The sequence below is a fragment of the Prionailurus viverrinus genome, chromosome B2, assembly GCF_022837055.1.
Source record: "Prionailurus viverrinus isolate Anna chromosome B2, UM_Priviv_1.0, whole genome shotgun sequence".
NCBI classification, from domain to species: Eukaryota; Metazoa; Chordata; class Mammalia; order Carnivora; family Felidae; genus Prionailurus; species Prionailurus viverrinus.
Window position 1 is genome coordinate 63,587,259 of NC_062565.1, and position 14,044 is coordinate 63,601,302.

General features: G+C 36.5%; 1 protein-coding gene across 1 annotated transcript in view; it reads left to right on the forward strand.

Annotated features, from left to right (window-relative positions):
• COL19A1 (collagen type XIX alpha 1 chain) overlaps positions 1-8,490 on the forward strand; it is a 354,142-nt gene extending 345,652 nt beyond the window's left edge. Inside the window, exons 49-51 of the mRNA XM_047860196.1 lie at positions 1,024-1,152; positions 8,029-8,106; positions 8,284-8,490. Coding sequence (XP_047716152.1) covers positions 1,024-1,152; positions 8,029-8,106; positions 8,284-8,411 — 335 coding nt within the window. The 3' untranslated portion in view covers positions 8,412-8,490. The remainder of the gene's footprint in view (positions 1-1,023; positions 1,153-8,028; positions 8,107-8,283) is intronic.
• Positions 8,491-14,044: the final 5,554 nt, after the last annotated feature.

Sequence of the window (14,044 nt, forward strand, 5' to 3'; positions counted from 1 at the left end):
AACATGGAGCCAATGACCATTTTTTTCTGTACAAATCTATTAATAATGCAGTTTTATTCAAGGATATAAAGTGTCACATATCCTATGAATTATCTCTTACTGCATAAGAAAATACCTCAAAACTTCAGTAGCTTAAGACAACTAACATTTATAATCTCACATTTTCTGTGGGTCAGGGACTTGAAGGTTGTTTAATTTTGTGGTTCTGGCTCAGAGTCTATAATGAAGTTCCAGTTAGGATGTCAGCCAGGGCTGCAGTCATCTGAAGGCTTGACTGGGGCCGGAAGATCCACTTCCAAGTTCACTCATGTGGATGTTGGCAGGTGGCCTCAGTTCTTCCCAAGTGGGACTCTCTATGGGACTTTTTAAATGCCCTCACGACAGAGCACCTGGCTTTCCCCAGAGTGAGCAGTCTCACTCTGAGCAATCCAAGAGAGAGAGCAGCCAGGAAACCATGGTGCCTTTTATGACTTAATTTCCCTACTTGCATACTGTCAATTCTGCTTTCCTCTACTCATTTGAAATGGAGAGTAACTCCAGCGCAGACTCAAGAATAGGCAGAGCCTAATTCCATTTGGAAAAGAATGTCAGGAATTCATAAACATATTTTAAATGACCACATACATTTACAACATTGCTGGAAAGTGAGTTAAATTTATTATTAAAACCATCTTTTAATATAAACCTAAAATTCTAGCCACAAGTCATTACCAAAGGTTAATTAGATTCCAAGCTAGTGTTTTGTCCAGTAGACTTGCTACATCTCTGAAGCACTGAAAATTCTCAGACCGTCTAATTGGCACAGGTGGTCTTCATTTATATTCAGACAACTTTGTACAATCCAGTTTGTTTGACCAATCAACAAAACAGCTCTCAGCAGTCAGGCCAGTTAGTAAATTAGATGCACTTAAATTGAAAACCAAATAAGACTGTTTTTTGTTGAATTTCATGTAAAAAAATGAAAAATTTTGATGTAAAAATATTTCTATTACATGCTGTATTTTTTTTCTTTCATAAATGAAGAGAGGATGGCTGTGTTCCTATCTCAGCTCAAGCTGCCAGCAGCAATGTTGGCTGCTCAAGCTCACGGGAGGCCTGGTCCACCAGGAAAGGATGGATTACCTGGGCCACCAGGAGACCCTGGACCTCAAGGTAAGTTTTCAGATATAATATTTATTTACCAGCTTTTTAAAGCTCAGTAGTTAGAACATGTTAATCACACTTAAAGCAAAAATATATGTGTATCTATGTATCTATATAATATATATTATATATATACATTACACAAACATAGGTAATGAATAAATATAGACTATTTTGTTAATATTTGACATTCTAGAAGTCAATTTTTAACTATTACTATGTCAAGCTTAAAACTGACTAATAATTACCTGCTAATCTAAATGTATTTTGATAATAATATTTGTTATAAGAATAACACCAACAATGTGGGCTTATATATCATTATTTTGTGGGAATCAGCATTGTTTATGCCTCCCTATTGATGTAAGTTGGACAACAACAAGAATCATCGTAGTATCTTGAAGAAACTGAGGAAAGGGTCTTACGAGATGCTACTGTAAGTAATGATTTAAGTCCAAGTAAAATTTTGAGAAACGTTAGAATCCTTCTTAATATGGTTTCTAAAAATTTTTAAAGCAAAACTTCACTAAATTGGCAAAAAATTATTGTTCCGCTGATGACAGCTTGACCAAAGACATGATTTTGAACATAGCTTGACTAAAGCTCACAAGGCCATTTTCTATAAATATGGTTAGCAATTGGCAGAGAGGCCAAATCAGCCCTGTTTAGGGGATCCGCAATTCTGATAAGGAAATTTTAAATCCAGTGAGTACATACCATGAAAGATAAAACCAGGGAAACTCTTCTTCCTGTGTTACCATGGAGGAGCTCAATGATCCTTGAAATAATCAGAAGTTTGTGTAAAGGAGAAAACAGAGGCGAACATCAAAACGACATAGGAATACATTCCAAAATACTATATATGCAGAGAATTCTTTTTCTTTCAGTAGTTCACTGTCCTTCCTACTGCTTCTCTGTAACATGAGCCTGGTTTTCCTTAGGAAGTGCCCAAGTGATTGACAGGCGCCTCCGCCCCTAAAAGAACAATAACTATATCTCTAATCACAGGGTCTGTTAGAGTCTTACCCTTCAGTCACAGCTGACAAGGCTTTTGGTTTACTTAGCACAATGTAAAACAACAGTAGCATCATTCTAGTTCTCCTAAACTAAACAGAATATTCTACCTTTCCCTTAGATCATAGAGAGTTTTGGCCAATAGTTGGAAGAATGTGTATAGAATCAGGTGTGGCCTTCTGTGTGTACATGGTTGTGTGGTGGGTATTTTCTTACCTTTCACTAGTTGGGTCTATTCTGAAGTCATAGTCTATGAACCTGGAACAAAGAGCTTGAAAGCCCATCTAAAGATGGGTGATGTTTCAAGCCACATGATGGATAAGAACTGTTAACACCAATAGCAGAAAAAATATGGACTGCTGTTTCAAACAGTTGTAGTTTCAGAGGACAAGAACATAGAAAAATCTGAATTCTCGAGGAAAATAGTTCAGAAACTGGAGTCACCTATCCACACAAATACCTGTGTCCAGGCTCCCTCCCCACAGAAAGGCCCATCTGGAAGACTTAGTCAGAAGCAATGCAAAGTCAGCCATGTCAGTGAAGCTTTTGGAAAAAGTCTTCTATTCACCAATCTACTTACCTTCCCTTTGGCAGAAGATTTCTGTGGGATCTATTTTGCTTAAGAAATCTTCTAGACTACTTCTACTCCTGATAAGGCTTTTGGATGCAATGCTTGAATTGAAAGGACTTCCCCACATGATTTCCAACTTTTTTAAAACCAACATTTAGTCAAATTAACAAAACTTGTGCTCGTCCCTAAGCACATATACCTAAAATTGACAAAACTTGGTGTCCCACTGTGGAGTTTCTGGTAACAGACAATATCTTTGTAACTCAGGTGCCTCCTCAACTTTCATATGATAGCTCCTTTTTAGTATTTGTTAAATTTGCTAGAAAGGCAGCAGAAAAATACAACTTACATAAAATGGGTTCACTTTTAAGGAATATTTGCCTATAGTCATGCTATGCTGATAAAGCCACCAAGAAATCTTGCTGCAAAAAAGAAAACAAGAGGTGCCATTTGATCTTTGGTGTCTCTCCAAGGGTTCATAAGTAATTGAAGGGTTTTTCTCTGGGAGAGAAATAGACATGAAGTGTTGAGAAGATGAAGTTCAAAGTTTTGCTGTGCCTGATTTCAAAGTTTTCTCCAAAAGAAAAGAAACAAAATGCATATAAAACTGTTACCCTAGTATCCATTGCAGGCATCAGATGCTGTTGGCTGAATTAGTCCTCTTCGTGACACACCATGATTGAGTTTGAGAAAAGAAGGAAGTGAGAAATGCAGCACAGAAAGGGAAAGAAAGTGTGGGCACCAAGCACAGCACAGCGTGTTCTGCCCACTCATGGATTCCGGTTGATGGTGGCTCTTCTGAAATTTCCAAGAGACTTTTTTTTCAGTATTTTTTTTAGGAAAGAAATCCATTTTCACTTAAAATGAAGTGGTCTGGGGGCACCTGGGTGGTTCAGTTGGTTAAGCATCTGATTCTTGATTTCAGCCCAGGTCATGGTCTCAAGTTTCATGAGATCAAGCTCTGCACAGGGCTCTGCACTGACAGTAAGGATCCCATGTAGGATTCTTTCTCTCCTTCTCTCTCTGCCTCTCCCCAGCTCATGTTCTCTTTCTCTCTCTTTCAAAAGTAAATAAACTTTTTTAAAAAAATAAATCAACTGGTTTGTATTGGAATGTGTATGTAGAATGAGTGCTTTGCCATCTTACTATTTTAAGAGCAAGACAGAAATTTAAAGGGGTCTGCCGAGTTTCCCATGTCTGTCCTGAGAAGTAGGAGACGTGCAGAGAGCAATAAGAAGGTTGATGCATATGTTCAACTAGTATGTTAAGTACTCCATCCTAGTTAAAAAAAAAAAGGGATGTAATTCTCCTACCGTGATTCGGATAATGAAAACTTGTGGATCCTCTTTTGGTGCCCTGGTCTTCTTGCAGTGAAAATAGAGACCACCATGATTCTGAGTTGAGACACTTCATTTGCATTTTCCCTGAATCCCCAAAGAGGGTGATTGTTGACGTCTTTTTAATTCAAAAGCATTTCCAGACAGATTTATATCTTAACCATCCCGTGGGATTCAGATGATTGCCTCCCCTCTGCACACTGAGAGAACTTTTCTTGGTGTTCATTCCCACCTCAGATCTGTGGTGTAGGGCCTGATTGCTTGTGCACCAGGGGTGAGCAAGGATATGCCACACTAGGATCAGAGAAGCCTGAGTGGCATGATCCAGCTGGGTTTCCATATACAAACAAGAGAGGCGAATATTCCTAACAGATCTTATCCTCCTGGGCAAGTTTTATGAGAAAGAAATTTATTTAAACTTTTTCCAAATCCAACTGATTCTCCACCTCTGTGAAAATTCTGAAGGGCAGATGCTACACTTTAAAGCCCTATTCATTTCAGAAAGAACCCCACCCGGTGAGTAGATGTGGAGTTAGCAGGAGGAAACAGATCCAGCCACTCCATGTGTCCCCTATCCATTTTGAAAAGACACTATTGGGAATAGTTGTTCTCACGTTTGAACTTTTAAAGCTTTGCTGTTACTGGTTTATAATGAAGAAAGCCTTCTGTTACTTGTCAGCCAGTGACCCACAGCATAGTTCATTTGACTGATACAGATTTGACCTTTCAGATTTTGTAGCGGTAAGTTCCTTAGGAAATGGGAGGCGTGTGTGGCAAAATCACTGAGGGGCACTGTAGTCTGTGAGTAGGCTGGGACCGAGGAGGCTGAATAGCTTGTAAGGTGTGCTGCAGGGCCCCACATGAAGAATTGTTCCCCCCGCCAAAATGTTGGAAACACTTCATGGCTCCATTTGTCCAGTACGCATACAGATGCACAGCTGGGGTTGACACAGAAATCTCTACTGAAAATACATGAAGTCTATCATCCAAACTACAACAAGCACCAGGTTTCTTGAATGACTACTATATCTAGATGCTGTAGATTAGGACACTTCTTTGTTTTCTTTTCCTACATAAGTTACAGTGATATCACACTGTCACCTGCAGTTTTATAGGCCATGAAAATACATATCCATTGACAGAGCTGCCTTTTATTTTTTTCCAAATTTCAAGAGAGGCCTAAAGGGGTAAAAAGCTTAATTCTAGAAAACAGGAAAGCTCTTATGGACTTTATTAGCATTCCTCTCTGAAGTTTTGTTGTGAAATAATTATAAAGTAAGACCCTATGGCTTTAAGGCAGCCTTCGTAAGAAACTAGCTTGAGACCTTATTAGGAAATATGAGAATAAAAGCTCTCATGTGCTTGTACAATTCAACAGCAGTAGTAGATAGTTACTAACCTAATGAACTGAGAGCTTTGTACAAATAAATCATTGCATTTGACAGGAGAAATGTAAATGTTACCCTATTATATAAATACACGAATTACTGTTTCTTGTTTTGTGATACTATATGCCCCGAAATCCACATGGAAAAATAAATTTTTGCATTATATTAAAATATGATAGCTGAATTTGAATGTGTAGGTTTTAGCAGATATGGTCTCCATTTGGAATTGTGTTACAGTCTTGCTAATACACTTCATAATTAAAAGTCATAATGTTTTTTTCTTTCTTCCTCATTTCTTTAGCCTGTGGTCTTAAGCACTTACTGAAATAACTTAAGGGTCAACTTTTCAATCTTTCATAATAGACCAGGATGAATATACCTCATGTAACAAATGTTATTTTACTGTAGAAATGTCTAAATAATGGAATTTGAAGAGTGCTTTCAAATGACCCTAACTATAAGCATTCTTCCTTGTTGTTCACACAAATTAAATGAAAGTCACTTATATAAAAGAAATTCTGGTAATATTTAAAATTTGAATATGTATCAACTTAAAATATCATGCCACATGTTCCAACCACTATTATTTCTCAAATCTAGGATTGTATTGAATATCTATAACAGTTTTCAGGTATAAACGTGTGAAAATTTCCCACTGGATGTATTTCCAATATGCATCTCAAAATATGTTCAAATTACTTACTGTTCAATTACTTACTTACTTACTTCTTTTCCACTGTTTTCACATTTATGATCTTGTGATACCTCCAAAGTCAAAAAATAATGGTGTGGGGATTACATTGCTAATATTATTTCATTTATAATGTATACACTGCATGGTCAATGAAAAATGAAGATGGTAACCCCAAAACTGATGTCTAATTCTCAAATTATTGGAAATAATTTCTTTTACATACTGCTCATAGAAAACATTAAAATTTCTCCTCTTACTGTATTTTGCTGTAATAATACACCTTTACAAAAAGGCACAACTAGGTCAGGACCTACTTTTCCTACTGAGATACTCTCCTTATTATCTTTGTTGTATGTTTGCATGTTTCTGCATGACAGCTTTGTTCATTTGGGACTAAGAGTTGTCTTTAAGTTGTTGTTCAAGTATGGAAAGTTGGAAATGAAACTATTTACCATCATCGTGAAACTCTTATAGCCACAAAACCTTTTCATAAAACAAAGACTTACATGGATGCCAATATACAAAACACAGATAAAAAATGTTTTATGCCATTTATTTGTTTATTTATTTATTTATTTATTTATTTATTTTACAATTTGATCTCTCTTGTTTTAAGTACAGTTGACACAACAATGTTATGTTAGCTTCAGGTGTACAACATAGTGATTCAGCAAGTCTCTGCATTATGCTGTTCTCAGAACAAGTGTAGCTACCATCTGTCACCATATAACACTGTTACAATACCATTGACTATACTCACTATGCTGTACCTTTTATTCCTGTGACTTACTCTTTCCATTACTGGAAGCCTGTATCTCCCATTCCTGTCCACCCATCGTGCCCATTCTCCCACCCCTCCTACCACTAGCAACCATCTAGAATCTACCTCTAGAACCAGTTTGTTCTCTGCACTTATAGGTCAGATTCCACTTTTGTTTGTTTAGTTATTTGTTTTGTTTCTAATATTCTACATGTAAGTGAAATCATGTGGTATTTGTCTTTCTGCTTTATTAAAGCAGAGATAAGGGCTCCCAGAGGCATAAATTCCTCTGCATTCGTCTAGCTCAGGTGACAACAAGTACAATCAAGAATAAGAATGATTTTATCTTAATATGTATACAGATCTTAGACCTAGTTCATTTTGGTTAAAGAATCTTAAATTGATGAAGTGAGCTTAGATGAATCCCTTAATGTCCTTGCTTTCTAAAGAACTACTGGGACACCTATGTTAAAACACGAGGTTGCTGTTTTAACTTTCCTTAGAAAGCATGTAATGTTGTTACAGTAAGTAATTTGAACAAAGACCTGATTTGTCCTCTCCCGACTTCTGAGATTGATGGATTTACATAATACTCGCACTCTTACTGTCATTTATTAAAATCATGAATTTTTGTTCCTTTCATTCCCTTTAATTCTTGGACTAAGGTCCACATTCTTGTTGTCATATCATCTTGTCCTCATATTAAGCAAACTCTTTCAGTACACTTCTTATATTTAGCCTGTACCTACCCCCCAGTCAGAATTCTTATTGGAAAGGTTCACGCACCTTGTCATAGCTATTTGAAAGATGATATGAATGATTGATTTGAGTTACTTAGGTATCATTTTCAGTGCCAAAAATCTCACCATCCATAGTTTGACTAGCTGGAACTTGTACAGTAGCTGCATATTTCTAAGATCCTCGTTGCCTGTTGCACCTAGTCTGTTTGATTTGTAAGCCTAAAATGATTATAATGCAAAACAGATAGCCAATATGCCATTCATTTTAAGTGAAGGAACAACATAAATATTATAGACTAAGAACATGATTCTTGCATGCGCTCTGTTGCCATAGAACACTCTTACTTCTTGTGTCTCTCTTTTTATGTATCTCTCATTTAGGCTACCGAGGACAGAAAGGAGAAAGAGGGGAGCCTGGAATTGGGCTTCCAGGGAGCCCGGGTCTTCCTGGGACTTCAGGTAATAGTGATATTATCTTCACAACACAAGCAAGCCTCTAAAAACAGGAACCACACCTTCTCGCCTGTGGCCCATATATGTTGCTACAGGTGAAGTTGAATGACCCGTGTTGGTTGGAGTGAGGGAGGAAGAGCCATAAGTGATCTGCATTCTGATGGGGGTCTTTTATTTCATTAGCTCCGGGTTTGCCAGGCTCACCAGGTGCCCCAGGTCCCCAGGGCCCCCCAGGACCTAGTGGAAGATGTAATCCAGAAGATTGCTTCTATCCTGTGTCTCATGCCCGTCAGCGGACAGGTGGGAAATAAACACACCTGAGGAAGACTTGGCATTGGAGCTATCGTAATACTATCAAACCCTCATGATATATGGGTGGCTTTTTTTATTTGTTTTTGGTAGGCCAGACATTAAAAACAATCGGAATCCTATTCTTATAGTAATTGGGATATCAGCATTTTTAGCTTTTCCCAAATTCATTCCATATGTTTTGCTTCACCACTGCTATGATTTTCATTCAGGATCTTCTATGAAAAACACAAGCAAATCTTGTCATTAGTTCTTCTTCTAGATGAAATTACATCTTATGATTTAGTAGGCTGATGGTGATGTACATTTTCTAGTCTCATCAACTTGTATTTGGCCTTTGATTTCTGAATTTTAAAGTTTCAGACTTAAAGTTTTCTTGGGGCTTACATTTACCATCATTGCTAAAGATTTCAACTTTTTTGACATACTGCATTGCTTCTGCTCAATGTTTTTTGACTACGTTTTGTAGCCAAAGAATACTTGTACCACCTTATATCCATCCTGCTTATGTGGAGAAATAGGTAGGCGATAAGAGCTTCACTTCATAACTCATTTTGGAAGAAACCCAGGAGGCTATTTTATCAGGGAGCTCAAAACCTACCATAGCCAACTACTGAAATGATTTTGTTAATTCTGTATAATGAGCTCAGTTCAAAGCAATCACCACTGGCATGAATACGTACTGCATGAAAAGAGGGGAACAAAGTCCAATTGTACAAGAGTTCCACAAGAAAAGCCCAACACTGCAGTCTCTTCACTGAGTTTCTCATTTGGGAAACAAAAGGCTGTTTTCCCTAAGAGGTGTTTGATGGTGAAGGCATCAAGCTGTCTTTGGTACCTTTGAAGCTAAATGGCCTAGCAAGGTCTTTGGGCCCTTGTATCCATTATCGGTTCCAACCGGATCATTCTCAGATTTTAAGACAAGAACTGGCCATCAGAACAAAGGACGGGATTTGTGGCACTTGGGAAAGAAACCCCTTGGCCTAGAGGATGATTGTGTGGTGTCTGCAGATGTGTATTGAGAAGCTCTTATGGAGAAACTGTTCTCCAGAGGCTGCGGAAAGAGGTACAGGGCGGCAAAGGAAAGCCATGGGACCGGATATGCAAGTAGCACTCAGACCAAAGAGTTAGCAGTAACTTCAGGGGAAACAACAGGCACTGTAAAGACCATGTCCTCTGACAGGGAATGACGGTACAATGATCACCAACCCAGATACTTACTGAATGCTATTTTTATTGCCTAGCCGTCCATTATTTTGAGAGGCTGAAGACAACTGATTTTCTAAAACATTGGACATGAGGATGTTGCCGAAATCTAAGTAGTGGGTCCCACAGATGCTGTGAGCAGGATACCCAGAGTCCTCCTGCCACGGAAATGAGGCCCCATCTCTTCAAACAGCAGTGCAGATTCCAGTTTGGCTAAAACAGGCTAGAATGGTTGCTTTTACGTATTAATTGAAAAATGAATTTAGAAAGGTGAGCCCACTGAAATTGGAAAAACCTGTGAACGGGGTTGTGTAGGGAGGCTTTTGTTCAAATGCACCCATGATTTGAACTGGTTTTCGTTATGGATGAACGAACCGCTGGTCAGGCCCTGTCTACATGGCTGTGCGTACATACAGCCTTCTAGCTATTTCGTATCGAATTATGTTGTATATTCAAATCCCAAGTTTGTTTCTTTTATTCTCTGAGGTTATTTTATTTATTTCAAATGCTTTTAACTTTAAATTGATTTTCTTCTTCATTTTCTTTCCTGTGCAATACCTACAATGGTGCTGTGTTTTAGACTTACACAATTGGAATATACATTTGCATTTTCTTAGTAAAATGATACTTTATCCCTCCAAAAAATGTATACAGACCCAAAATCTGGTGCTATGTGTATATCTTGAGCTTTTAATTTGTTGAACTTTAATTTTTTGAATTTTCTAAAAGCTTACAACTCCTCTGCCGCTCCTTAATGTACTTGAATTTGTCATGAAGCTACACATTTTATATGTTTTCAAGGATTATTTTTTCACATTGATTAATAGGTTTTTTATCCTTTTGCCTCTTTGCTAATCCAGAAGTACTTATTTTAGTGTTTTCATGTCTTCATGAACTTTTTTTTGCTGATGGTGATCAATGTATTTTTCTTTGTTTTCTTTGAGTCTAACATATGCGTAAAAAGACTCAGTTCATTTTCTTGTTTTATAAATTCTGTTCATTTTTATTCCACAGAATATGTCATGCATCCTTTCTTACAAATTGTATATTTAGGAACCTTTCTTTTTTTAAGTTCCGTTAATGCTGAGCTGGTTTATTCCTGTTTCAAGAATTTGGATTTATTCAGGTGATTTAAGGGGTATGGGGAATGTCATGTCATATGATGCATATTACAAAGTAGAATTCATTGATTCAAGCCCATTTTTTTTTATAACTGCTGCATGACTTAATCTACCTTTGGCATAAGTAGAGAAATGGGACTGTGTCCACATGGAACAAGCCCCTCTCACCCTACCGTATCATTTACCTGCCAACGCTTGTTCTTATCTCACATGATCTGCAACCAAGAGTGACGAGAATGGCTGGGCCCAGCTAATACACCAAATGAAGTGGACATATGGCAATTGCCTAATTCCCTTAATATTAATAAAGTGGATAATTAAGGCCTCAAAGTAGGGTGGGAAATTTTCCCCTAAATAACTTGGTGGTTGCAAACTCTCTTACATCATTATATTCCATTCCAAAGCATTGTTATTTGTTTACTTTCAGAAGATGTCAGTAGTGTCCACAGCAGGGAAGAAGAATTACCAGATGTCCTGAATTAGCTCTTGTTTAGACTCCAGAGTAATTATAGGTCATGATGACAGTTAGTAATTAAAACTGGGTTTGCTCTATATAAGTATGTTTGGATTCCAGTGTAACAGTTTATACCAAGATCAGTTAACACTTTCAGATAGAAATCTTTCCATGCAAAGAACAAGATATGATTTCAATTAATATTCATAGCCTTTGGAATCTAAAGAAAAAGGAAGAATGATTCATGAGTGTGTTCATTGTTCCTTCCTATTTGAGGACATTAACTATTTTTTACTAACCATAAGAGAAACACAGCCAGTCTTAACCTTTGAAATCTTTCACCATGTGATCACAGTAATTTAATGACTTTAACCCCATATGCTTATTTCTCTATTTCATGACGTTGTTGAAATACAATTTTTGTCACTTATTGTAGAGATTAAGTAATTATCTTAAGATATGTTGTAAAAAATGTCATTTGATGTTTGGATTATAAAATATTTTTTTATGAATATGTTTTAGGAGTTAAATAAGATTTAGCTTTTCTGCAGTCTTTCTCATCTGTTGAAAACCTGTGATATACCTCCTTTTGTCCACAAGATGGTGTTTAAAGCAATTTGAATCAGAAGAACTGAACAGACTTGCAGAAATACAAGGCTAGAAACAGTTTAGTGGACAACTAAATCAGACCCTTGCCTTTGCACTTGATTTTTTTTTTACTTTTGTAAATAATTTCTTATTAATTTGTGTTTTGTTAATTTGTTTTGTTAATTTATATTCTTCCTCATTTTAAGTATCTTTATGAAGAAGGCACAATAACTTTTGACTCCTTGGCTATTTAGATTTTGTTTCTTAAGTGGATTTATATGCCTGGTTAACTTGCAACTTTACTATTTGTAACTTTAGTTTGTATTCTACCCTCATACTTTAGTGATTAACATGAAAACACCTAAATACCCATCCTACTTTTTAGATAGAATACTCTCTTTTGACAGAAGTAAAAAGCATTTAGCTTATCACAAGAAGTAGACCATTTATAAAATTACACAACGTCTGAATCTCCTTATCATTCAAGGTACTTAACATTTTTTAATTTAACAATTAGAGTTGTATAATGTTTATATTTTTCTAGAAATATATCCCTATTTACAAAAGATAAGGAATGCTATTTTTCAAATTACCATTTTAATTTTCCTAAACACTAGTAATAATACCCTGAGACTGAGAATTTCTAGGTTAAATTATGTGCTCAAGTTTTTTCAGTGAATTCTCAGAATATTTTGAAGATTAGTTCATTGCTTTTGTTCTTAATTTTTTTTTCACATTGCCTGTGCTCACCTTCTTAAGACACACAAGTGTTTATTGTTCTCACTTCCCAATGTTCTTTTTTAGTACTTTAGTGTTAAGGGATATACTCCCTCCCCTTACCTCTATTATACCTTTTCCTCTCACAGAGACTACCCAGGCTTCTAAGAGGAGGAAATGAGGAAAAGAATTGAATTTGTATCTTTTATGCCTTGGTACTTCTAAGTGACTTAGCCCATTGAATTCATTTACTAGTTGGCTGGCAGTGGGAGCATTAATTTTTTTTTTTTAATTACTAACAGACTCAGGAAACAAGACACATGGATGTCTTCAGTTTTACTGTGTGCTGTAGCTGGAGCTATAATCAAACATTTTACTCGACAAAATCATGCCAGACTAACTGGTCAGTTTAAACTGAGTGAAGAACCAGTTGAGCACCGAAAAAACTCACTCAGACAAGCAGACCCAGAACAGCAAAAATTTACCTCATAGATAGGTCAGGTTTATAAAACCAAAGCTAAGTCTAAGAAAATTAAATGGAAAAACTTTCATGTTCAGATAATAGAAGATTGAGTGATACATGGTACAACTCAAGGAGTTAGCTACTTGCTTCATGAATTTGTCAAAAGTGAATTCTAATAAAGTAGGATATTTCATTACACTTATGGGGTAGTTCAATGAGAATTAAGTTTATCAGACGGGTGTGTGCTATTTGACCATAATAAGCTTATGGGTGTAAAGATGCTAATTAACTTACAATTTTTTTTATTTTTCATTTTGCTGTATTATTTAAAGTATATTTTAGGGATAAATATTTTTCAATGTATTAATTGTATTTAAATTCAGATTGTCTTATGGCATATTTTATAACTATTTATTTTTAAAATACTATTTAGGGTATATTTGTTCCCCATTTTGTTCTCTAGCTTACCTCATCCAACTATTTAAGATTTCATTTGACATATTCAAGTTAAGTGGAATGGCACCAGTTTCATTCCAAATCCCACTTGGATATAATGCTTTGAGGCCTTGATTCCTATATGTTCATGATACCTAATGAGCTTTTCGCTTATCTTAGCAATAAACGATTTGACCCTAAATCAGGGAATTCTAAGGTGCAGTTATTAATATCATTTCTACTCTTCCCCACTTCTTGTGGCTGAAGCTCCATACCTCAGCTCCATTCTGCTAGGTCTCAACCACATGGATGCCCCCAAAAAGCACTTAAATACCAAGTGTGAGCCACACAGATGTCCAGGGAACCTGTAATTGAACTATTGCAGGGCTCATTTATACCATGCTAGAAATTATGCTTTTGTTTGTCATAAGAATCAGTGCTTAGCTCACAATAATTAAGTTTATTACCCATCTCCCTGGCAGCTCATAAAAAGCCTGGTCTAATGATTGCGAATAAGAATAATAAGCAGAAACAAGTCAGAGAGCAATCCGTCCTTTGCAGCTTTTGTCCCACAAAGTGATCTTCTCACTAAAATCACTTAAGACTCATTGATATAGAGGGGTCTGAGCAAGATGAGAAATATCACAGTTA